Source organism: Dromaius novaehollandiae, chromosome 1 (genome assembly GCF_036370855.1).
Source record: "Dromaius novaehollandiae isolate bDroNov1 chromosome 1, bDroNov1.hap1, whole genome shotgun sequence".
Lineage (NCBI taxonomy): Eukaryota > Metazoa > Chordata > Aves > Casuariiformes > Dromaiidae > Dromaius > Dromaius novaehollandiae.
The window spans coordinates 4,137,429-4,164,333 of record NC_088098.1 but is presented as its reverse complement, the minus strand read 5'-3'; the positions used below and the strand labels follow the sequence as shown (position 1 = coordinate 4,164,333).

General features: G+C 41.2%; 1 protein-coding gene across 3 annotated transcripts in view; it reads left to right on the top strand.

Moving 5' to 3' along the window:
- The window catches only part of BEND7 (BEN domain containing 7), a 48,016-nt gene that overhangs the window by 16,716 nt on the left and 4,395 nt on the right, over positions 1-26,905 (top strand). For 2 of the 3 annotated variants that reach the window (XM_026119361.2, XM_026119360.2), the window contains exons 4-8: positions 4,535-4,657; positions 7,098-7,363; positions 11,606-11,831; positions 16,141-16,260; positions 24,814-24,864. In XM_026119361.2, coding sequence (XP_025975146.1) covers positions 4,535-4,657; positions 7,098-7,363; positions 11,606-11,831; positions 16,141-16,260; positions 24,814-24,864 — 786 coding nt within the window. The remainder of the gene's footprint in view (positions 1-4,534; positions 4,658-7,097; positions 7,364-11,605; positions 11,832-16,140; positions 16,261-24,813; positions 24,865-26,905) is intronic. The other variant, XM_026119362.2, reaches the window with a different exon arrangement.

Sequence of the window (26,905 nt, the reverse complement as noted above, 5' to 3'; positions counted from 1 at the left end):
GATCTAGAGGAGAGAGGAAGACACTTGGGTGGATTTAGCATTATTAAAGTTTTAGCATCAAAGTTGAAAAAAATTACGCTCTCAAAATCCCACCTTAGCAACCTTCTAAATGTGGAAGGACCTGAAATTCACTGCACATCTCCCTCTTTGGCCTGAGTGTTCTTGGGCACCTGCAGGGACAGTTCTCTGCATGCACAGAAATGCCCAAGCCTGCACAGCTTAGGTGTCTAATTCCTGGATCCAGAAAGTAGGTGGAGCAGCACCTATATCGCCTTAGGGGCCTGATTCAGCATGTGAGCCAAAACGTGTTGACAGAATCAGGCCCCCTGTGCAAGGAAATGTCATCTCTCTAATTTTTCATACAAGGAGCAAGGGTTTGTCTGATTTGTAAGGTATTCTGCAGGTTAGAACAGTCTCTGAGAAAGCCGAGGACTTGGGTTGAGTGGCCACAGCTCGACAGAATTAGTGCCCAAACCTCCTCTCTCTCAGGGAAGTGCACCAGGGTGAGCCTGGGTGGAGGCACCTTCCACACCTCCCTCTGCAGCTGCTCTGCTGCAGAAAGGAATGCAATCTTTAGGCTATTACATAAAGGAGGGTGTGGGCCCTCTCCTCTGGCCATGGTTGAAAAGGCAAGCTGCGTAGCTCTTTGAGAGCACGATTATAGGTGTCTGCCTTCAGCAGGATGTTCTGGATCCTGCTGAACAATCTTGCTGCTTTGGCTACAAAGCCTGGTCTCTGGTGAACGAGACTTGCTGATGCACCTCTGGGCTGCGAGCAAGCTCTAAGCCGCTTCTCGCCCAGCATATAGCTCTTGGATAGCCTGATGTGCCTCATTACTCCCATCCTTCATATTAGCAGCCTTAATACCTAACTCAGGATTTTAGGTGCCATTTGGAGGACAAAGTCCTTAAAATCTGGTAATGCTGAGCTGTGCATCAAGAGAGATACTACTCCTTGGTACTCTCTACAGCGCGGTGTTTAAACTCACTTGAACAAAACTGTTTAGATAGGCCTGATAGCCCAAGCTAATAGACTTCACAAGTCGTCATTAGAGAGATGTCCCAGCATCTATAGCAGATGGTGTGTGTCTTGAAGCTATTTCTGTCCATTGTACAGACCATGTATAGGAAGCCAGGGTCTGGCAGACTTATGTAGGTGGCTATCTGAATTACTCAAATTTGAATGGTATGGTAGGCATCTGCCTAGTGTAGTTACCTACCTGCATGGTAAAGGTGTATCAAGGAGAGGCTGGAATGAGTGGAAGATCAGTTTTCTGTGTAATAGATGCTGGTATAGGAGGCAGTGGAGAAAAAGGTATTGGCAAGAATAACCTAGGAAAGAAAAGGAGGAATGAGGAGGTAAGGCATTGCAGTGGTAGGGGGAAAAGTAGAAACATACTGGAAAAGCACAGTGATTTATTCCAAATTGAACTGAAGATGGCAGTTTTACAAGTCAGGATGTTAGGTAGATGTCTGTGACCCACTGATTTAAGTGGAAGCCTTTGGGGGCTACAGCGGGCACCAAGCCTGCCTAGAGTTTGGGACTAGCTAGTTAGTCAACAAACTTGTAGTACATGGATCTAAAATACTTCTCTTTCATTGCTGGTATTCCATAGAAAATGTGGCAGTGATGCAGCAGCCGAACAGCTTTTTGGTCGTGCCAAGGCTGTTCTCACGGACTGCACTTGCATGCTTTTCAAATGCAAACTTGTAGCCATGTTACACTAGGTGGAATTTACCCTTAGCAGATCCATCTGCAAGAGCCACTGTCCTGGGCTACTTGGTGCTCTCACATAGGCAAAGCAACTAATGTATTTGTGTCGTCTTCTCTCAGTCGTGCAAGCCAGTATCAAATTCACGTGCTGGCTAGCTTCCAAAAGGAGGGAGATGGCTCTTTAAAGACTCCTTCATAAAAATAAGAAGTCTGTTCTCTTTTTAAAATTAAAAATTGATTTATAACAAGTTGAAAAGGGTTGGTTTTTGTCCTCTAAAAATGATAAAGATAGTGCTTGGAACAATGACTGAAAACACTCTGCAAGATGCTTCTTACATCACAGTAACTGATCAGAAGAGGGAGGATAGAAGTAAAATAAAAAACCCTCATGAATATGTATGAAGTCAGTAGAACCCTGCTTTGATTTGAAATATTGGTGGTCTCTTTTCCCATTTCCAGTACCTATGGTAGATTTACACGGGTAATTTCTATCAGTGCTAATGGGGATTATAATGTAAATCCCCCATGCCTCAATGGGAAAATAGACCCTTTGGTTTTCCATCAGGAGCCTGAATGCCTGCATGGTTTCATTAGGAGTGCATTATATTGCAACAGGAAAGATGTACAGGTATTTACTGATAGGAGTTTTTACATGTAATTCATCCCAATGTAGAGTCTTTGTTAAAAAGAAAACAAAAGTCAACAGCCCTATGCCCTGCTGCAGTCTTTTAGATATTATTTGCAGAAGCCCACTAAAATGCTGGATTCTGACCAACAGAGAAGACATGCCTCATCCTACAGAGCTTACTAGTTGAAAACAACAGAGAGAAGAGAGAAAGCCCTGGAGACACCCAAAGGAAGGGATGTTTAGGATTTTCTTGCTATGTATTTCTTTTATTATTAAAACTCTTTACATTTTCTGGGCTTCCATGTCTGTGAGAAACAGGTACTCTGTTTCTGGGATACCTGTTCCCCTTGGTAAAAGGCAAGGGCCTGTGCCTGTGCTATTGAATTTGAAAGTAGCCTTGAACCTCATCTGTTTCAGAAGTCTACATTTAATGCATAGGTAAAGAGTATTGGTGGAGCCAAGTTTAGGGACGCTGACTAATCTGCTGCAAGGCTAAAGATAGTATTTTTTTTCCTATATACCTTTAACAAAGGGCTAACCACTTTATGGTCCATTGCAAAGATAAAATCCAGTCTGAATAGACAACGTACAAAGGAAGGATGAGATCAAACTAGGCAGAGTCATACTGAGTCAATAACCTGTTTTTGTTTTAATGTGAAGCGCTCATCTTCTTTTCCAGATTGCTTTATACTATTAAAAAAAAAAAAAAAAAAAAAAAAAAAAAAAAGGTCAGATCTGAAACCTTGAAGAGAAGAAACCACTGGATGTGTCACATTCAAGTTTGGTAGATGCGCAGAGGTTTTGATGCAATGGTCCTTCAGCTACTCCTTTTATCTTAATTAATAGCTTATGTCATGGATGCTATTTTAAAATACCAGTATTTGTAATTGCAGTAGTGGGGACAGTCTAAATATCTGAGAAAAGGAGGAGATTGATACCCAGGAGATGTAAGCAATCTTTAAGTCACACATCAGTTTAGTTTCACAAGTAACTCACTCCTGGGAGAATGACCGGCGATTTTTTTTTTTTTAAGTCTGTTATATGTTGCCTAAGGTCTAAAGGACTGAATGGAAGGAGGTGGAGAACAAGTACTTGGGAAGGGAGTTCTGAAGATGGAGAAGCACACTGGAAGAACTAGGAAAGCAATCAGTTTATATGACTCTAAGCACATTTTTAAATTAATGGGGGGGCTTCCCATCTGGCCTCAGCTTTGAGCAGATACCACTAGGTGTTTTGTTGTATTTCATAATTTGTATTTGTAGTACTAAAGCTAGGAATACAGTTATTTTAAATTAAAGCACAGGATACAGCTACTGAGGCAAACCATGAAATCTCTGAACTGTTACAGCCTATCCTAATTCAAGGATGTAAATGTAAAACTTCTGGAAAGCAAAGCCAAAGTAAAAGCATTGCAAAGGGATAGAAATAAAGGTATGTAAGTTCAGTTAAATACTGGAATGAATTACTAGAAAAGGAGAATCCGTTGAACTACTATGTTAATCCTCAAAGAGAAGCTATGGAAAACCCATCTAGTAGGTCACAGTTTTAGAAAGCTTGCCATAGGAAACAATCCCATACAAGCAAACAGAAGAAAAGATTTGAGAGCTTTCCTTCTGGTGGTTCTTATCCATTCTGTCTTTTCTCCTTCTCTGAATAGAGGATTTTATTTTCATTCTCAATTCTTCACATGGTAAAGAGTCACATGTAGCATTCAAACAGTTCAAAAATTCTTAGACCGTTATTTAATGTTCAGTATAAACCTTTATTACGCAGACTGCTCTTCATTCTTTGTAAGGCTGTTCTGGGAGATGGGCTTTTTTTGTGCATGATAAAGTGACTATGTTTATAATGAGGTTTGGTGCTATTGTCATTCCAGATGAACTAGCCTCACAATAGCGAGCCCTGCTGCGAAGAGTGCATTGTATTCACACTTTGTGTAGTCTTCTCCAGCCCATGTAACATTGCATCCCCTATTATATATAATTGCATATACTGGTAATTGGATAAAACCTACTGGCCTCTTCCTTTTAAAAGTGAAGATGTTGACAATTATTTGCGTTCTTTCTTTGGATCTAATTTCATAATTGTGTATATTGATGCTAGGGTAGATTCCTGATGGCGCTTTTTGTTTGTTTCTTGTGTTTTTGTGTGGGTTACATCGTTTGTCCCCCATTTCATTCCTCTCTTTTTCAGGAGAAATTCCAATGGTGAATTCATCAATTGGACCAAACTGCTGTACATGTAATTGCCAGTCGACTCTACAGGCTATTCTTCAAGAGCTCAAGACCATGAGAAAATTGATGCAGATTCAAGCAGGTAAAACGATCAGTCCCACACATGCATATCCATGACTAGCATCCTGTTTTTAGGAAGAATGGTCAGATGAGCTATATCTGGAGACTCAGGAGAACCTCGTTTGTTGCCTGCTTTCTTGACATGTCACTCAAAGTCCAATTTTTACGGGCTCTTTTGGAAATGTAATTTTTAATCCTCTGGGCCTCAGATCCTCACCTGCAACATGGGATGTTATCTTGTAAGAGTCTTTTAAGGCTAAATTAAATAAAAGGCTATAATGTAGTTAAGTACTCTAGTAATGGGAGATGTGTGGGTAGGTTAATATGCCATAACCATCTCTAGTTTCTGTTTTTGTGGTGTATTCATTCAGATGCACAAAATCCTACCTTACCTGTTACCACCCAGTTCACTGATCTTAGAAGGAAAAACTAATTTGGAGGCCCACTTACAATTGTCATACACCACTTTTCGTTCAAAGACCTTTCAGGTTGCAGCTCCGCAGTAGCCTAAACCGAGCTAGGTGCTGCATGTGGTGACCTGTACCCTTCTTTGGGCTGCTTCCTCAGTCCCTCTGTTAAGCTGTTTCTACTGGCTGAACTAGCAGATATCTGTTCGTTGTTTGGGAGAACTAACGGGGATAGTTTTCCGCTAGGTTAGGAGCTGAAACAGAACAGTGCAGAGCCAGAAGAGCGCTAGAGCCAGCAAGATGATGAGACCATGGCAGCCGGCAGTTAGGTAGGTCGTTGTAGGCTGCCATGAAGCTGCAGCCGCTGTGCTTCGTAAAAATTAGCGTTAATACGAATGGGGAATTGGAGACGTAGATTTTGTCAGTAGACCGAGTTCCCCGTCTATCGTGACGGGGGGTGGGGGGGTGGGGTGGAGCCATGGAGGTTTTTCTCCTAGACTCGCTGGAAAAGACCTCTGTAAGAAAAGGGAATGTTGAAGAATTACATGAAGTATGGGTGGAGTGAAGGGGTGACTAAGCTCATTGTATCAACTGTGTATAGCGCTTGTCTGATCTTTCCCTTAGCTCACCCAGGTTTTGTAATATAATGCAAGTAAAAATGCTTTTCTCAAAGTCATTGGTTTACGAAGTAGTACGTGAAGGCCCAGTTTACAATCTTTGCCTGGACAAGGAATTCGTTATGCAATTGCACCGATGTCATTTAAATTACGTGCATGATTAAAAATGGCTTGTGGATAAGAGATACAGGACTGGGGTTTATGCCAGAGGAGCTGGCTCCTCAATAGCAGGAGCATTTCTTATTTATTATGTATCTACAATATAAATACCTTGTTAATTAATGACTGTCTTGATGAAATAGGCCTGGGAATAGTTCATATTTTCTGCTATGCATGAAAAATAGGTTGCAGAGAAAAAAAAAAGTTTGGCATTTTTGTTGATGAAAGAAAAGAACCTAAAATACAAACATGTAAGTGAAAGCGTAATAACTTATTTTGATATTCAGACACCCTTCTGCCTGAATCACAAACTACAACATTTGAAATCCCCACCAGAAATGAAATACCCCAGAAATCATTTAATAAACAGCATCATAGGGTTTGTTTTTTCCAGAGTTTCATAGATGAGTACCATTCGTAGTTCATTCCTAGCTGGAATGTCTTTTTAATTGCACATGGCAAAGCAAAGATAGCACTTTGGGCTTTTTTTTTTTCTTTTTGACCTTGATCTTGTCAACCGATCCATACAGACAGATCCTTGTATTTGCATAGGATTCTGCTTGAGGACTCACTTGCATTGATACAGGTTTAGGATTGGTGCCTTAATTATACAAATGTTTCTGGATCCTGAAAAATGCAAAATATTAATATGGATATAAAATAAGGTCTGTTAAAGTTTCAGATATAACCCATGAACTCTCAGTTTCTCTATACAAACAAAAACTGATAGAAGTTTGGGTTACTTTTTTTTCATAGACATTAAATTGTTGAAAAGTATTTTCGCTCATTCTTGACATAATGGTACTTAAAATGTTCTTGCTGAGCTAATTAACTTGGTGACTACATTCAGAAAATAACTGTAATTGGATTAGCACTTGTGTTATCTTATTTTATCAGTAAAAGATGCTGAAAGACAATGAGATTCTCAGTCATACAAGAAGGTATACAAATTAATCATTGCTGAAGTCCTTCATGTCACCAACCATCCAGTGGTCACTAGGCAAAAGAGCCACGTACTCCTAATTTTCCTGAAACACTATTCATCAGACCTCTTAAAACACCTCCTAGTGGAGCTCGGTGTCATTATCCCCATTGTACAGATGGGAAAATTATGCAAAGGTGATAAAATGTAACTGTTTCACATGCACAAACAGCACTGAAAACGGTATCATTTATCCAGAAGATGAGTTCAGCGTGTCGGTAGTTTAATGATGTGTCTGTGTGGTGGTACATGTGTCTTTTTGTCTGTAAATTTAATTCATTACTTTCTTTCAATCAGTTGGGACTCAAAACAGACAGCAGCCTCCTATACCTCTGATTTGTGCGCAAAAGTCGACAATATCAAGAAAGAGAAATAAAAAGAAAAAACTGCCCCTCAAAACCGTTGAACCGATTACCGTGAATAAGAAACCCAACACTGCAGAGAACGAAAAGAAGCTTTTGGCAAACTCTGAACGGTCAAGTCTTCAAGCAGTTGAACCCTCCCTAAAACCAGAGACCCCTGTTTCAGGATTTGGAATTATCCTTGAATCAACTTCGTCAGATGTAAGTTAATATTTTGATACATGGCATGACAGGTTTCTAAAGCACTAACTAATTTAGGAGAACTAATACTTGTGTCAGCCTGCAGTGTGTTCCCTCTTCTTGTTAAAATAAACAAGCAAAACTTGGGTGGATTTGGACGGAGCTAGTAGAGAGAGACCTGGGGAGAGCTGATTACAAAGTTGTTTTCCACTTTCATGAGCTCGTAGTTCTCTTGAATTCAAGGCTCCCTGTTGCAGTGGAAACTTATTGCTCTGCATCTGTCATGTTGCCAAGAGCCACCGTGAGATTGGGAGCTGTGGAAAGTGTTGCGGGTATAAACGATTCACAGCCCTGTCATTTGCTGATTAATGCGTGTAGTCCGCACATATGCCCTTATCCTGCCAAGATGCATTTATGTGCTTCATTTTATGCCTGACTGGTCCCACTGGCTTCGTGGGACTCCTCACCTCCATAAACTTTGTAGCTAAGTCTTTGCTGAATTGGATGATACAACGTTCATCACAGTTCCCAGATAAGGGCCTTGACGCTATCGATGATGTCGGTGTGACTAAAGGGGCCAAAATTTGCTGCCCTTAAAATGGGTACTTGCCGCATATAAAATTGCAGTAAGCATATTTTCTTGATTCACAGAACATGTATACACTGATAGAAATGTCATGGTAGCTGGTGGCTGATTGGCTTTGTTTAATGGCCAAATAGCGTCTTCTGAACAGTTCACTGATGAGTAAACTGATCATTAATTTCTCTAAAATATTTTTAATTTTCAGAAGGCAGGGGTTTTCTTTCCTAAGTACTGCGAGGTAGAAAAACATAATTAAATTCTGTATCAATGAGTGTAAATGAAAACAATGCTGCAGATAATGTTGTACCTTTCTGGAAGTGGGAACTAATAATAAAAAAGAGCAGTCATGATAATTCAGTTATATAGATGCAAGCCACACCACTAATTAGATTGCAGTGTCATGCCATAGTGTCTGTGCAGTGATACGAAGTAACTAGTTTAATGCTTTTTCAGAGGTTCTCCTCTTGTAGTATTATGGTTAATAATGTTTGCAGCAGTGATTTGGGGAGGAGTTCATAATTTTTCTCCCAAATGTAATTTATGCTTATAATTTTTCTTTGTTTGTGGCGTTATTTTCAGCTTGAAACACAGTTTTGTGCTTGCAGTGGAGTTTAATTTGGTTTTGTGAATGTGTTCCATTGCTGGACATAATTCTTTGGATGTGCCAGTTGGCACTTAAAATAAAAACAACCTCCTCCCCCTCCCGCATTCCCCCCCCCCCCCCCAAAAAAAAAAACCCATGGCTCATAAATCAGATTCTTATCTGCCCTTCCGTGCTTTAGCCTGTTTGGCACAGTAGTGGGTTGAATATATTTACAGAGTCAAAACCCAAAGATAAACAAATTGATTTTTGTTTTGTCTTTAGGAATAAAACAGTTGAGTTCTGAAAATAGATATATCTAACAGTGAAAATAAAATATGGCCTTAAACATTTTGAGTGGGCTAAATATACTAATTTCTTTCAGAATGAATGGTGGTATTATGTTTTTCTGTTTATTCATAAGCATCTCTAGGTTGCTCATGACCAGTGTGTCTGAGGGCAGAAAGAAACTGAAGGACATTTTACACAACACCATAAATGAATGATCTTTTAGAAAAGTGTGAGTCATCTGTAGTGTGTTGCGTGTCGCACCCATGCCAGTACTACCGCTGCCACTGTTACTTTCTTCACTTTTCTTCCACTTTAAGTTGATCTCTGTTTCATTTATATAAAAGCAGGGCCACACCACTAGAACTAGTGGAATTAGTTTGGATTTGTTGAGATGTAAAAATGCCATCTATGGAGATGAAAAAGGCCTTGATTCAGATCTGTGGGACCAATTCTTAATCTGGCCCCTGAATCAAATAACCTGCTTTTTAAATGTAATGATCTCTTACTCTTAGATAAACTTTCTTCAATTTGTTTTACTGTAATAACATAAAATTTTTGTAAACTGGTAAAGGCTTTCGCATTTCTAATCAGTACGACATCCGGAAATGTCTGGGATTAAATCTAATTTGCTGCCTGCACAGCAAAGCTTTTGGCATTCAGGTCTTACTTGTATCATTGTACACGAATAGTTTACCCACCAGTTCCTCATACCATGATCGTTATCTGCTAACAAATGCTTTTCCTTTGGATAAATCACATTCAAAGTGATCATAAAGCTCAATTAGGTACTGATTGTCTTTGATTGAAGAATGATTTGCTACTAAAGGAAAACAAGAAGAAATCAGCGTTTTACCTTCAAATTATTTCACGGATATACAAAGTGTTTCATTTGTTAAAAAAGTCACAACTAAAATAAGGTTGACTCCTCTCTGCTGATGCACGGACGAGGTTTCAGATGTATTTTACAGCCATATAAGTGAGGATGGCTTGTCTGTGCTGTGCTGCTTGTGTCACTGAGGTCATACTAGACTGTTAAGGTAGGACCCAAGACCAAAGGAGCAAAACAGCATAGGATACCTTCATCACCATGACAGCTGCATTGGGTTTTCTGAGTAACATAAAGTAAGATTTTTCCCAGCTTGTAAACTTGGCCCACGTTTATTTACACTTGAAAATCTTTTCCATCACCAGAAAGTTTAGAAGTAACATATTAAAAAGTCACCTACATCAGAAGACTGTCAAATAGGGTAACTGACTCTCTTGCTGGATCCAGCATTTTGAAAGTTCTCAAGGTGTTTTAAAAAAAAAAAAAACCAACTTTTCATCCAGACCCAGCTAAAAATCTTCTGTGCTTTTTAGGTGTGGGGTTTCTTTCTTTCTTTCTTTTTTTTTTTTTTTTTTTTTTTTTGTATCTCTGTATTTCAAGATTCTTCATCCTGGCTTTTCAAAGCACTGTAATCTTCAGCTTTTTACTGAAATATGTCACAATGTGTGTGCATACCCAAAGGTAGGATATACTTTGAAAATACTCTGCTTGCTGTAGCTCTCCTGATATTGATTAGAAAATTCATGGTAAAAGAGTTGCACAGCCAAATCCTACTGAGATTAGCAGCCCTTCCTTCTATTCAGACTCAAGAAGTTTGCAGGTGATTTGATGCAAGGTGGCATTTGCTCTTGTTCTGTAAACACCTTTGAAAATGCACCTATGCTGTTCACTGGTGGATATATTTTTTTACTTAAGGAAGAAAACTTACTAAAAGCACATCTGTAATGTTATCTTCTTACATCATGACCACTGATTTTTGGTTTTTTTGTTGCCTACTTCCAGATAATATCCTGAAAAATTATAGTCTTTTCATGATGCATCTTCATTCTAAATATATAATTATTTCATACAGACACCTTGTGCAAGCATTATGTGGCACAGTCATTGTACAAGAAACTACTGTAAATATTGTTTATGTAGTTTCTGAAATGTACAGACAGGGGCAACAAAAAAAATCTCAGTAAGGGGACTTACTTGAAGGCTGCTTTGGCCCACAATGTACTTGAGATGAGTCTAGTGAAATACAGGATGATTTTCTCCTTCTCCCCTTCCATCTTGCTTTCAGGCATTAGCATAAATCTCAGTGATTTACCACTGAGGGTTTTTGTGCTAAAATAAGCTGTTTATGTAACATCATCCTGTTTTCAGGATGCATTTTGGGGGATATGAGAAGGAAGGAGATAAGACTGAGCTGCAAACACTGGCCATAGAGACAATCTCTAACTTATCATCTACTTTTATTCGTATGGACCACAGTTGCACTAGAAGCCCTCCTGGAAAACTGAGCAGAAGGTGCTGGTAACCCTGCCATTATCCTTCCTGGAAATGCCTGGCTGCTCCAAAGCATGCTCACTTCCATCATTTGACAGTGAAGCAAGTACATAAAATGGTTAGATAAATGTCCAAAAGCATTGTATAGGCATATTGCTCTGGGATGATCCTCTACCCTGTAATTATTATCCAATATTGAAAGGTGGTACTTCTCTTTCCTTTTTGTCAGCTGTATGCCTAGAAATAATGTCAGTGATTGTTAACTATTACAGTGGGTAGACATGAGCATGATTATTTGATTTGCCTTTTAAGGTGCTTATTCACTGATGGGTTTTGATTTCAATGAAGTAGGCTGCTGTGATACTCAATATCTGCAAAAAGATTCGTGATTTGATAATTTAAGTGATTGTAAAGTCTTGCCAGATGCATGATTGAAATCAAATAACATGTTTGAATGATATTTTAATTAAAACATTTGTGCTCTTTTGGTAGCCAGAAGTGCAACTTGCAGAAGGCTTCGATGTCTTCATGCCAAAATCTCAACTGGACTCTATATTATCAAACTATACTCGCTCAGGAAGTCTGCTGTTTAGGAAGCTGGTCTGTGCATTTTTTGATGACAAGACTTTGGCTAACTCTTTACCCAATGGCAAAAGGAAAAGAGGGCTCAATGACAACCGAAAAGGACTAGACCAAAATATCGTGGGTGCAATAAAAGGTATGTTTTTGCTTTTTCGTATGTTTGATTAGAACACATTCTCAACTTGGGGAGTGTAAGGGGATTAGTATTTCTGATGTGTGTTGGGTCTATTAAAATATGCAGTCTTATATTTGTTCCTTTTCGTTCACTTTTTAAAATAGCTTCTACAGACACAGTTTATGTTAAGTTTAAGCTGGTGATCTCAGTTTCAGAAGTCAGGGTCTAAGGTTAGAATCTCAATGTTCATTTAAAATAACATTTTTTAGATATCAGAGATGCAAAGAAATCTTGTAAACATAATCACAGCCTAACCGGGTCCTCTTCAAACAAAATTCTGAGGCTTGCTCTACATGTGACACTGTCTGCTCTGTAAATACTTTAGTAGTTTGTGGCTGGATTGGGGTGAGAGGGAGGAAGATTATACTGGGGCAAAAGATGAGTTTGATGTTCATAAGGACTGTGGTTCCCCTTCTCTCGTTGGAGTGAATTTCTTAATCAGTGTGAGGATCCCATCTGGGTATTTTTTATTAGTGATCATGTCTTTCAGGGTTCCAGAGAAACATGTCTGCCATCAAACCCTGTGGTCCAAACATGTGAAGACTTGGTATTAGGTCAGAGACTCAGAGCTGGATTGTATTAGTTTGAAATCTGATATATGAGGAAAAATACTTGTTATCAAAAAGACAGGCTATGTTGCAAAGTAGAGCTTACTTTAGGGCACATGACTTGTCCTGAGATACAGTCTGCTTAGCCTAGGAGATAAGGCAATGAGAAGAGCTTCTGTAAGTACACTGGCAGCTAAAGGGGGCAGGGGAACCAGGGACAAAGGACATGGAAAAGGCTGAGGTACTTGGCTGTTTTTTTGCCTCAGCATTCACTGGTAAAGCACGCCCTCCAATCCTAGTAGCACAGTCTGTGGGAATGAATGGATATATATGCTGAGGGAGCTGGCCACTGCTATCATGAGGCCACTCTCTATCATCTTTGAAAGGTTATGGTGATCGAGGAAGGTAAAAGACACATCTTAAGGGAGGGCAGGGAGGATCTGGGGCCCTACAAGCCAGGCAGCCTCACCTCAATCCTTGGGAGGGTTGTCGAGCAGATGCCCTTGACAGCCATTTCCAAGCATGTGAAAGACAAGAAGGGATTGACAACAGCCAACAGGGATTTATTGAGGGCAAGTCATGTCTGAATAATTCAAGTGCATTCTGTGATGCGATGACTGGCTCTGTGGATGAGGAGAGAGCAGTGGGTGCTACTTTGACTTTAGCAAGTCCTTCGACATAGTTCCCATAGTCTCCTTACAGCCATTGATGATTTGTGGATTAGGTAAATGGACAGTAAGGTAGGTGAAAAATTGACTGGACCACGAGGCTCAAAGGGTTTTGATCAGTAGTACAAAGTCCGGCTGGTACCCTGTTATCAGTAGTATCTCTCAGGGATCACTAACAAGGCCAGTACTATTTAACATCTTCATTAGCAACCTGGATGGTGGGACAGAGTGCCACTTCAGCAAGCTTGCAGGTGATGCCAAATAGTGGGTGGGTCCATACACTGGAGGGCAGGACTGCCATTCAGAGGGATTTCAACATGCAGGAGAAATGGGCTGGCAGGAACCCCTTGAAGTTCAGCAAAGGCAAATGCAGAGTTTTGTACCTGGTGTGGACCAAACCCATGCAGCATGAGAGCTTGCACCCTGGCTGGCTAGAAAGCACCTTTGCTGCTGACAGAGTCAGACTCTTCTCAGAGGTGCACGACAGTAAGACAAGTGGCAGGGGACACAAGCTGGAACATGGAAATTTTCAACTCGTTATCAAGAAAAACTTTTTTCAACATGAGGGTGGTCAAACACTGGAACAGGGTCCAGAGAGGCTCTGGGATCTCCATCCTTGGAGATATTTAAAACTCAAGTGGACATTGCCCTGAGCTGCACCATCTGGTTGCTCTGCTTTGAGCAGGAGTTTGGACATAGAGACCTCCAGCAGTCCCTTTCAACCTGTGTGATTCTCTGATGAAATGTGTGTTGTGGCCATATCTTAGTCCTAATATGTCTTACAGAGTTTCTGGAAGACTTGATTTAGCCCCTTCCCTTGACCTTGGGGGAAGAAAAGGGGGGAGTTTTAATTTCAACAGATAAATGTTATCTGTGATGTTACTATGATGTACCAGTAGTACAGTGGTACAGTACTAACAGTAACAGTGATCTTTATTGGCGTAGCTAATATTTTCCAAATGCTAGTACATGATCCCCATTAGCTTCATAGGGGAGACCATCTGTGAAAGCTGTGATGGAATAAGGTGCCAAGGGTTGATGCACTGTGGATCTTTACTCGGCCTGGCTCCAATAGCACCCGTTTTCCATCCAAAGAGCTGGACTATAGGACACTGTGGTTTCATTTATTCAGAGAAATGACTGAGCCAGTATGAAATCTCCATGAGAACAACATCATGTTGTTTGTATTATTTCATTAAGATGTTCCTCCACCACGTGCCCAGATATTCTTTAGTGGTACATTAGCCCTGTTCCACGACAGAGATACAGAAGTGGAGAAAAGGCTACATTCACCACAGAAATTAGCAGAGACTTTAAAGGAGAGACAGTTTGCTGGAAAATTGCTCTTCCTATCTGAAAACATTTTAACCACCATCTTTACAAGTAATTTAACACTTCTGCCACAGGATGATTAGCCAGGGAGAAATTCTCTCTTTTGACTTTGGGTATACAGTGGCACTCGTTGGATCCGTGTTTTTCACATCAGGCTCTCTCTCAGAACTGGGAAGAGAAAAAGAAAGGGAATGCCACTGTCAAACAAGAAAAATTGATACAGGGGTGTTTTAAAAAAAAAGGCAATCAAAGCTATAAACTTTAATTGACACTTTAATTCAAGAGAGAGCGAGCAAGTTAATGAATCTGTTCTTCAAGGCTGCCAGCCTTTGGTTTCCTGTGCGGGCAGCAGAGAGAGGTAGGTGTAATTCCCAAGTGCCTGATTTGCCGTTGGTGGCCTGGACACGGCCTCATGCCATGGATTGCCTCCCAGGCCCTGGTCGCAAACGTGGATTACTGCTGCATTATGGAAGTAGAAGCATAAGGCATTGATCAGGTTCCCGTTGCGTGCGCTGTGTGAATTCAGAAGAGAAAGATTATTTCTACTGCCAAAGATCCTGTAATTGCTGAAAATCAGACACTGGCAATGTTTGGAGCTATACTAACTTCTCTGAGAAACCATGAGAGTTGGTCCTATGTCTTTGCCAATCAGATTGCAGAGGAAAGTATTGTTAAGTTGCAAAAATGTAAAGAATTTGGAGGGTGCAACTACTTTTTGGACCCTTTATACCTGTCAGCTAGTTGTTTCAAAAGCATGTGTGTATAAAAATACCAAAGTTGTCACCATTTCTTGAACGCTTCCTCACAGCATTTGCCTGACATTTATTCTCAAAGATGAGAAATTCTTTGAGCTGGGAACAGTTTTTGTCCTTTGTTTGCCAGTCATAATTGGACACCAGACTCTGAGACCTCTGACCAAGACTACAATAGCTATACTAACAGTAATAATATTTTTTTTATATTTCTGGTCGTGTTTACTTTTCACACACCTCTCAGTGGCATGATGAAAATCAATTGCATCAGTTTCACTCCATTTATAATTTCCTATTTTCAGTATAACATTGTTAGGTTTGCTGTAAGTATGGCACAGAATTTCCTTTTGTGAATGGATTTAAAAGGTAATGTTGATCCTCTATGTACTATGTTGACAAAGTATAAATTTGGACCTAAATGATACTTATTTTTCTCAGGAATGGCTTTTTTAAATAGCTTAAAAAAAAAAAAATCTGTTCCATCTAGTTTGGCAGTATGATACCTGTGTAGATTTTTGCAGTGGTAGGACTTGAATCTTTCCTCAGTTTGCTTGCAGCTCTAGAAACAATTCTGAGAATGGAATAGCCGAGAGGAGATCTTCATTTCTCTACTTCTACCATATGTAAGGCATAATTTATAAGTATCTACCACATCCAGAGACTCAGTTCAAAGTACACTGCTATTTTTCTGTGATATTTTTGTGTGAAATTCATGAGTGTAAGACAAAAGGTGTAGACATGTTCTCTAGTACAAGCTTTGTAAGTAGTAACTATGGTATTACTGTGGTATTTATACACTGGGATGACTTTTGAATGATAAACAGGTAAGGCACTGAACTGGATCCTGTTCTTATCATCTTAGGCCATTTAAATGCCGTGTTTTGATAAAGTTTGTTTTATAATCCTCTTCTGCCTCCTTTTCTCAGTTCTGGTGGCACATTTAAAAAAAGATGGTATCTTTTTATTTCAGTCTTTACAGAAAAATACTGCACTGCTAACCATGTGGATAAACTTCCTGGTCCTAGGGACTGGGTCCAGATTCTTCAGGATCAAATTAAACTGGCAAGAAGACGATTAAAAAGAGGCTCAGGTATGTATAAAAACATAATGAACAAGGTGTAAAATTAAAGTCTTAGAGTCTTTCTATCCACAGAAGTGTTTTTCCTGTTGGCTATAATTAGAGTTGTATATGTACAGTCTCTGAAAATTGGACCTCTTAAATTTTTAGCAGTTTTCTACTGAAATGTTAAATGCAGTGTTCCCTTATGTTTGGAACAGTAACAAGTTTACGAGCTGTCTTTGCAGCCAGGTTAAATCAGACTTTTTCTCAGTGGTTGCCTCTAACCTCTTTCCATGAGCACCCAAAAGAGTTCTTCCCAGTGTTTGATGGAATTTGAGTCCTAAACTAGATATGCCGGCCAGGGTTGTAGATAAAAGTTATTAAATTGTGTTATTTGGTCTGATAAGCCACTCACTTTACTGTTAGGACATAACCTAAATCACCTTTCCTTCTAAACCATATGGGTCTGGAAGGATGGATAAGTTTTCTCACGATTCCTTGTGAAAGAATTGGCACCACTGCAGCTGAAAAAAACCTGCTTGTGCCTTTGAGGTCCTAGCAACACGTAGGAGTGAGCATGCCAGTAGTGAGTAACAGGTAATTTAGGCAGGGATTTGCAGTAAAGCTGCTCAGCTTGGCCAGGATAACCTGCATGCTCAGGCCTGGGACCCACCTGGCAGAGCTTTAGCTCCACGGTGAAGGCACAGCGCCAAGTTTTGCACTGACAGCACACAGATGCATTGCTTTGCTTGTGAACAGTCAGTTTCAGCTGTGAGGAGCAATGTGCAGTCTCAAAATCCCCTGCAGAAATCTTGGGAATCAGAGTATCACTACACAGGAGACATGTAATTACTTTATAAACCTTAACTATTCTCCTCGCGATCTTCATGCCTGCTGTTCTACAAGGGGTTTTCTTCATACAGGGCTTCACTTACTCTTCCCTTCCTAGTGTTTTCACTTTTTTCCAAGGGTTTCTCATGGTGAGATTTCCTGTCCATCTCTCCCATGCAGCATCTGACACTGTTGTGCATCACCTGTGCCAACATCCTTAGACATGTTCCTTCGCTATTACTCTGTTTAGCTGCCTGCCTTTTCCCCTCTTCCCTGCTGCCCTTCACTACAATTAAGTGCCTGTTAATATTTGCTGGTTTAAGGAATGAGAAACCTGATGGCTCCCCAGAGGTTTCCAGTGGTCCAGCTGGCTAAGGAGGAATGAGCTAGACCGCAGCAGATGAACAAACCATTTCTCTCCATATCAGAGAGCCAGCGTTTTCTGTCCAAAGCTGTGTCTCTGAAACGCACACCAAGACTGGCATCTGAAATCATTATCCACAGTTTTGATTAATACCAGGAGGGAAAAGTGTAAGACTGGGAAAAAAATAAGGAACACCCAGAGACAGAAATAACGTGGAGAAGAAAGTGCAGGCCAGTCAGTAGCGTAAGCTTCCTCGAGCAGAGCAGCAAACCAGCACTAGCCTTAAAAAGGGTTTCTTGTGTGCGTTGGGGGAGGGAGAAGAGAGGGATACAAGATAATCTTGTTAAAGACAGTGTCAGATTACTGGTGTTGTACAACAGGACTGCTTTCTCCCTGCTCTGAAGGCTGCCTGTCCCTCCCAGACTGGAAGAATGGCCCTGTGATGTCAGGCTTCAATAAGGTGAAGAGTGCAATGCAGGGTGTGGGGAACACCAGGTCCCTGCCTTGTCTGCGCAAGATCCCCTGGGAAAGAGGATTGACCTGGTTTTGTTTTGATTATGATTTTCTTTCATCCTTTTTTATTTGCTTTTCTTGATGCCTCTGCAGGATATTAATTAAAATGACAATGACATTCTGATTTTTGCCTTTTAAATGGAGCCACTTCCATCTCTGGTCCTTTCTCAGAAAAGGAGGTCTAAGCAGGGGATATTGTCTCTAAGCTAGCAAGAGAATGAAGAAAATAAGTGAAGCTGAATATAGCGTGGCTGAATAACAAGGGCTCCAATATCTGTCTCTGCCTGCAGAGAGAAACAAACCCATCAAACTAGTACGTCGATGAGTAGCAAACAGGAATATACCTAGCAGGCCCTCAGTTTTATTTACTAAAATAAGTACATGGTAACTGCATTGCTAGAAAGGCTCTCCTTTTTGTGTTATTTAGTTTAGTGGACATTTCCTTAAGTGCCTCAGTTTCTTTCTGCCAGGCCACAGACCAGTGCGTTCTTTTAGATCTAGCAGAAGCGGTTGAAAATATCACGGTGGCCCTCTGCGTATTACTGCCCACTGCTCGGAGGTTCCTGCTTCTGCAGCTGAGCTGCCACAGCTCATCATGGGGCACTCAGTGCTGAGCAAGCTCAGCCACATTAACTCCAGCCATCTTCACTGGTGGTTTAAACTAACCTGCCTTGACCTTGCACTGAAGCGAAGGAGTAGTGTTCACCCGTTCACATCCATGGCCTTTGTGACAGTAAAGCAGTAAATGCTGGCAGAGAGGCAGGAGCATAACAGCTGGCTGCAATAACATCTTGTTGAAACAAGATTTGTTAGTACTTGTGTGTAATGGCCCTGAGTTTCTGATATGAGGGACATAGAGCTGTACTGATCAGACGAAAGATTCATCCGGTCCCATACCTTGTTTCTAACAGGTCATTAGCAGATGCCTAGGGAGGTATATAGGACCCAGGGAAGGATATTGCGATGTTTGCTAGCACAGGCTCATAATCCTCCACAGTTTTGTCCTAATGTAAGCCTGGCTGCGCTGAGAGTTAAATCGGTTTTAACTATTCATTGCAAAGCCTTACCAAAATTGTTAAATCTGTATGTAACTTAGAGAGACCAGTATGGGAGGGGAGAGCAGAGGAGAGAGGAGGTTTGATCTGCTTCGGGGGAAAGGTGTCACAGGACTCCCATGTTGGAAAACTTAGCTTTTAAGAACCTGATAACTGATGGAATCACCGCCTATCACCTAAATACCTGCAGTCCCCCAGTAGTGTGTGTGGAGAGCAATAACTGAGAATAAGATCCATCAAAGTGAGTGCTGAGCAGGAACCACCCCCAAGTTAGATATTTGGACGTGCCAAGGAGCTAGGTGGGACTTCAGTCCTGTTTGCCTTGGGTTGTTGGGCTTCTCTAGCCCTTGGGAGTTCACAACTATGAGTCCTGTCCTTGAGACAGGGGATCAGATTTGTTTTGCAAAATGCTGAGGAGAAAGTGTTAATTCCCTTCTGCCCTCCGCTACCTGTGGACAATAATCTATTGCTTTGAGCACTGTTATGGACTGCAGGAATGGGGGTTTAAATCCCTCCTCTGCTTTTGAAGACTTTGGTCCATATCTCCCCACTCTCAGGAGACTCTTTTGACCACCAAGTTGTGTGGGACTCACTTGTGGCTGTTGAGCTCTTCCAGTCTGTGTGGCACGTGGAGCAGAGGTCCAGCCCTCCTGAGCACATGTCCTGACTCCTGTACTCCAGAATCATTCTCAGTTTCATCTGAGTTTGTGGGTATAGGTCGAGGTGTCTAAAGATCAAATTTGAGCCAGAATTAAGCTAAACTGATCTGAGACTTTTAAAGCTGATACGCCTTCCTGCTAGTTGGTCACACGGATTTATCTAAATCAGTTTCTAGTTCATTTTGATGCACAGGCTTTATATAGAAAAAGCTTAAGATGATCCAGTGCAGACTATTCAGTAGCATTTCACGGAAGCCACAAAACAGCCTTCTAGTCACCACTGAGCTGGGCTAAATTTTGGCTGCAGGAGTATTTATGAGACAAGGGGCAGGCTTTCTATTCTGCTTGCCTTCCTCTGAGCCATTTAGTCCATCCTCTGATTAGTTCTCCATTTCAAACCAGGCAGTAAGACACTGCATTCATGAGCAGCCCTCTATGCTTTATCTTGTGAAACATTATTTCAGTCTGATAACGTAAATCCTGCTCTAGCTTTCAGTGTTATTAATAATTTCAGATAATTCTAGCAAATGAGTGGGGTGGATCTGCTTTTTGTACCTCTTTCTGTAGAGCTTGCTCTCTTAAATATTTCCAAATTAAATGAAATCATGATCACTGGATCATAGATGCTGTCCAGCTTCACCTTATTTATCATGTTTGGCTCATCTCCTAGAATTAGGGACAGAAAAGCTCCCAACTTGGAAAGCTAGTCAAAAAAACACTTAAAAATTCTGCTTTCTAGAAAATAGTTCCCTTGTGTAGATTTTGAAGGGTTGTTATCCTAAGCCAGATAGAAATTCATTTAAGTTTTGAGTCAGTGACAATATTTTTCATAACTGGAAATACTCTTTTTTAATTTATTTATTTTGCTTTGGCTTTTTCTTAGTTCTTTCAGATTATTGCCTGAGATCTGAGACTTGAGTGGTTTTTTTATTTGTTAGATCTGAGAATAAAGCTGTCACTACCATTAAATTTTTATTGGCCTTGTTCAGTCTTTTCAAAATTTCACAAGTTGGCTGTCACAAAGGGGTAAAGAGACTGTGAGGTTAATGTTACAAACAGGTGTTATAATTAAAATTAAATAGTACGATAATATTTTTCAGCCTTGACTGTGGGTCCCATTTCATGCCAGCAGCAGAGTATGCTGGGGCATAGCTTCCTGATGCCAGATCTCTTGTCCCAGCAGAGAAGCTGAGCCCTCTTGGCTGCTGGGATGGGATGCAAAGTGGCCCTGGATAGGAAGAAGTCAAAGGAGAAGTCATGTGCATAGGTTTCCTCTCTCAAAGCAGTGTGAATTACAATGCAAATGGCATTGTGATTTACCGCTGCTCTGAGCAGCAGTGTTTCCCACTGCGTAGTCCTTTCACCTTGCGAAGAGAATATGGGTAGGACACTGGTGGCCTTGCCAGCGGCAGTACGGAAAGAGACAGGCGACCATTAGCATAGAGATCTAAGATGGGTAAAATCAGAAGGAACTGACTTGCTCTTCATGTCACCTCTTCGTTAGACATCGTATCCAAGCCTTTTGATTACTCAACTCTTCATCCATTAATAAGCAACAGGTCAGGGGCTACATCTCTTGCAGTAAGTTCGTCCTCCCTTTTTATGTTTTGGAGAGGGTATAAGCCATTATTCTATAATGGCTGCCCATTGCTTAGACAGGAAAGCTGATACTGTATGACTAATACTCCTAAAGTACAGAGGGTAAGAGCTGTTCATGCAAAGTAATTACATTGTACATAACCTGGAAGCTTTAGATTGCCATACTCAATAAAGGCAAATACAGCAATGTTAGAAAACATGCTGAAACTTTTCAGGCTGGATTAATTTAAATAAATTGCATGCCATGACGTTACATCCTTAAACTGCTCCTTAAAATTAACATTACCTTGTTGCAATGTAAAATAGTGGGAACAGAAGAAGAAAAAATGCTTACATTCTTTCTGGATTATGCCTTTTCTCCCACATCCCACATGTTCAAACTTCTGCTTTTGTTGTCCTGTATGATTTTCTTTTTCCCATTCTATTTCTCCTCATCCTTTTATTTCCCTGGTTCGTGCTTTTGATATATTATCTATATCTTGTGAGACAACAGATTCTAGATCAGATTGGTTTTTGTTTAGCAATAGACACAAGGCCAGAAAGAATGTAGGATGTATGGACGTAGGAGTATGAGATGTGGTATAGTGCTTTTTTGGCCAGTATCTTACTTAGATAGAGATAGCAATATTAAAATGCATAACTGCTGTGCTAGCATTTCCAGTCCTGAGCATACATGTACTTCTGTCCAAGGAGAAAAACAGCAGGTGTATGCTTAACAGATGAACATATATACTTAAGAAGCTTACCAATTTTGCGGGCGGAGGGGGAACCCTCTAAGGAAATGACTACCAGGATTGTTTTGCAAGAACTGCTGAGCTTTATCTAAGCAGAGGATAGAGAAGAGGTGCAGAATTCCCACAGTAGGATCTATTCCTGCTTGCCTTGTCTTGCAAGTTGGCTTAAGTAGAGTTTGGCTGGCTATCTGTGGGTGCGGTTGTTGAAGGCAAACTTCCTTTCCTGTTTGGAACAGAATGTGAGAAGATGCTGATTTACATCCATGTTAGGAAGTCAAGGTGTTTATCCTGAGTTTGTGAGCAGGAGCTTTGCTGATCATACTTCCCCTGAAGCTGTGGTTACTCATCCAGTTACATGGAACAAATTCAGGCAGCTACTGAGAAGAGTGAGTAGGCTCTCCATGCGTTTTCCTTTTTCCTACTCCCTTTCTGGCACTGGCACAAGCATTAATGTGGCCATGCTGTCAGTTTTTAGCTATATCCAATCCCAGTGACTACATGAATGTTTGTACTGCCATGAGGAATGGGACTGGAACAACTGGTGGGGAACAGGACTTAATCTTTGAGCAGCATCTCAGTCTTGTGCCGAGTTAACATGGCTAGGTAACTAATTTTGTCGTCAGCAAAGCTGGTTCTGCAGATTTGGAGACTGAAGTCCTTATCTTTTGAAAGCCAGGTACTTCCTAGCTTCCGCTTGTTTCTTTCTGTATTTCTACCTTCCTCTAAGTTCAGTTTTACAAAGGGGTAGGAAAAGCCATTAGGTAGAAAGGTAACCACATCTCTAGAGTGACTTCAGGAGTCTCTGCTGAGACTTTCAGAAAACCTGTCACTTGAGTGGATAGCATGACTGGCACAGGCCCGAGGGCCCGTGGGGAGGAATCTTTCCGGCCCGCTGCCAGAACTCGTCTGGCTTCCCCGATTTTTCATAGCTTGTCTCTTCAAACCTTGGGTCCAATTATAGCTTCCTCTCTTGTATGCTGGATAGCTGTGCCACAGCATCTCTTGGTGCAGGTAGGTCTTCATAACAAAGCTAGAAGTTGGTCTCAGACTGTCACTCCAGGTGTTTTAAATGGTGTATATCCTGTTGGATGGTTTTCAGCTGCTCATATCACCATGCTGTCTCTTCCCTCGCTCATCCAGTCTTTCCATCACTGTTAGTCTGGTCCAGATTCAAACCTAATCTAGAGGTAGAGAATCATGTAATCTCTTCCCATTTTTTGAACCATCCCTTCCTTTCAAAAAAGATTTTTACAATAATTTGTACTGAGCACCTAATTTGTTTCTGCTCAGAAACAAATTCTTATATGAAGTGGGAAAAGGGTATCGGTTCAAGGCACGTTTCAGACTAACTTGCAGTTCCATGACATGTGCTTCTCAGTGCTCCCTGTTCAAACCTTCTGTGGGAGGAGAGCTGTTTTGCACTGGGGGCTGTTGGTTGGGGTTTTTTTTGTTTTGTTTTGTTTTGTGTTTTAATCCAACTCATTTCACAGAACTGAGTACAGAGCATACAGCTAAAAATTAATCTGGCATAAATGGAAGTTGGAGAAACAGCAACTTCTTGGTCTAAGGATGAATAGCCAAGAGCAGTTGGAAGCATGAAACTGATGTAGATCAGCAGTTGGATTAGTTCTTATGATATCCTCATAAAGGCAACAACTCAACATCCTTGCATGCAGGACTCTGTTGAAGATGATCAGGATAGTCAGTTTAGTTTCAAGTGTGAGCTGAACTGAGTTGCTCAATTTATCTATAGCCTTGGTCAGATTTGACGTCTGTGGGTGTTGTGCAATGAGTGGATGTGTGTATTTGAGAGTAGGTGTATATCCACCACACCAAACCCGTACAGTGTAGTGCACATATCAGCCTGTTCCTTTATGACCACACCTAATTTGCTTAAGTACTCTTGAAGATCTCATTGTGTTTTAAAGGTCTTAAATACCATGCTGAGGTGCCAAAGCACACATGTAATAGGATTTTGAACAGGGCTTGTGTGGGTTAGGCACCTAACTTCTGTTAGATGTCTATAACGTAGTCAGGGTTCAAATGCACACTCCAGGGTTCTACAGTCTAAACAAGTTACTGCACATCAGCTGAGCCAAATTAACTATCTTTATGCATACCCTTGGCCTGAGCAAATATGAGATGAACAAATTAGGCTTTTAGCCTTCCTTCACCATGGGCTAAATTAAGTCAAATGAGCTTCCATAAGCTGTGGGTTGAAAGCATGTGTGTATATATACACTGTAATTGCCTGTGTAGCTGAACAGTTACATGCTGTTGTAATTATGCTGGGTGCCCACCTGCATCTTTGAACACATTCTGCCCTTGCAAATCTGTCCCTCGCAGAATGAGCTCCCCTATGGCCACAGGAAGTTTGGGTGCAGGAGTCAGGAATGGGAGTATTCACAGTTTCCACTTTGAAATTTTGGTGCTGGCAGCCATTGGAGGAGGGAGTACCAGCCTTCGAGGCTCTTCCTCCAAGGACCACCAGGGCTGGCTTAACAAATGGGACTTCTCTTGTTTCATTTCATAAAATGATCCCTACTGCTTTTATCAGCTGGATAGCCTGAAACCTTAAAGGGAGCAGATATTACTCCAGCCCGTTACTAGCACAACTGCTTATTAATACAAAACTCCCTCTTCTAAGTTTGCATTTTTATTGTATGACCTTTTCCTCCAAGCAGTGACCTTTTTTAACTGAGCACTAGCATCTTGCAGCTGAGGAGAGTAGATAGAAAATGCAAAATCACTCTACAGTATGTAGCTTTTTAATCGCGTTCCTGTATTCAGTAAAAATGATGAGATTTCTTGTTTATATTTGTAATCAGCAGAGGCAACTGACTGTGATGAGAAGCCGGACATTTCTTTACTACAAACAGGTAAAATGCATTAAAATTTTTATCAGCTTCCAGTGTGTGTGTTTGTTTGTTTGTTTATTGCACAGAAGCAGTTTTCAATAATCCTGGCATGCCATATGCGGTCGGGTAATTGCACACAGGACCCAGCTATCTAAGTTTTGAATGCCCTGTGTTTATAGAAAAAGAAAAGAAAAAGAAATGCACAAGAATTTCACAGTTTCAGCTTCTATTTTATATTCATAAAACCTCAAGTTTCACAGCAGCAGCTAAGCTAAGATGACAAGTAAGTGATCCTTCTTACTCCATATAGTAACTTGTGCTCATCCCCAGTATTTCTGTGAGTTTTCAGAATTCTTAACCCACTTATTGTCAGGGACAGACACAATAAGTTATGTTACAGCATCTTTTCTGTTGTCCAAGATACTAGCAATAATATCTTGGATTTACAGAAGGATTGCAAATTTATGTGATAGTTAAGTGTTGTTTTACTTTCTCTTCAAGTGCAGCCAACCTGACTTAAAGCCTGACAGTTGTTAAACAGCAGGGTGGCTATGCAGTGGTGTGGATTAGGAAATGAAATTTCTGCATGCTGTCGTATGCGGTGCTGATATTAAAATAAGCTGAGACCAAACTTTGGAGAACCCTCTCGTTAAGCGTCAGTTCGTCAATAGGTGCCCTGGTGGTAGGAACTGAGCTCCCGTTCTCCGAAAACGCAGCGGGGCCAGAATCCGTGCAGACGGTCATTTCCCCGCCTTTGTAATTTCACTGAGATGCAGCTTGATGTCCCCAAGGTCCAAGAGAAAGGAGGGAGTATCTGTAGCAGAGAAATGGGATCATGGCTTTGCAATGTCTGAGAAGAACAGGACTTTACTGGTTGCTCAGTGCCTGGCCCAGTACCTGGAGGCTCCGGGTGGTGGGGGCAGTAGCATCGCAGCATCTGTCTCAGCAGTCGCTTCCTAGTCTCCCTTACGTAAGGGCTGGAGAAGGGCCCTTCGTGCCTGGGGGCTAGAGCAGCAGCTTCCAGCAGCGGAGCCCCGTTGGCTGAAATCCTGCTGCCAGCGCACGTGCAGTTACTAAGGAATAGGACCAGTGAAGCAGTTGTGAGGACAAGCAGCTATAGTCTTGTTCTGGCATGGGCCCAGTGGGGGCTGGGAGCACGCGCTTGCTGTGAGCCGCCGTGCCGCTTTCTTGGCTAGCCGCGGCATATTTCAGGGTGGTAGTGTGATAATGGATGCAGGAAGCTCTGGTTTGAAAGGTCTCTTCCAAGTGACATCCTGTTTGTCTCTTTTATCAGGGAGGGAAGCAATTGTATTGAAAGCGAACCCTAATAAAGGTTGCTAATGCGACACAGTGTTATCTTTTCAGTGCTCTAGTAATCGTATTGAGCAGCAGAATCATCGGATTGTTGTGTGCTTTTCTTTGAGCACAGTTTCTGTAGTTACCACTTGCATCTTGTGTTGTTGATGGAAATGAAGAATCCCTTTCCGTTGTGCAGAAGATCTCTGCCGTTGTCGTCCGACTGCTCACACACCTTTTGAGCATCTGTGCGTACGCACAGTTCTTCAGCTGAAATATTTCTTTTGCAATGTATACTTCTCCGTACTATCTGTGGAAAGATGTCTAAATAAACCCTGCTGCAGTTTGCATTGGTGGGGGAGGTGATGTTCACAGGCTGTAAGCCAAGCATTTGACTCACACCCATTATTATATATGTGCAAGTGCCTCTTTATAGAATATATCAATGTAATATACTGTTCTTGGAAGCAAATCATTTAAAGTGATATACAGACAGTATAATGACAGTAATTATGACAGAGAGCCAAAATACAGATGCTTTCTATCAAGAAGTCTAGCAAAAGAGGTGGAATGTAACTTTTGCAGAGGTCTTTCCCTGTCTTAGTACAGCTGCTTTTATAAGGGAGTGTTGCTGATGGTTCGTTTAAAGGCGCCTCAGTGTGGTCTATTCAGCTGTCTTTTCTATTTAGCTTGAAAATTCTTTGGAGAAGAGTGTCTCTTACTGTGTGTTTGTACAGTGCCTGGCGCAACGGGCCTTGATCGTACA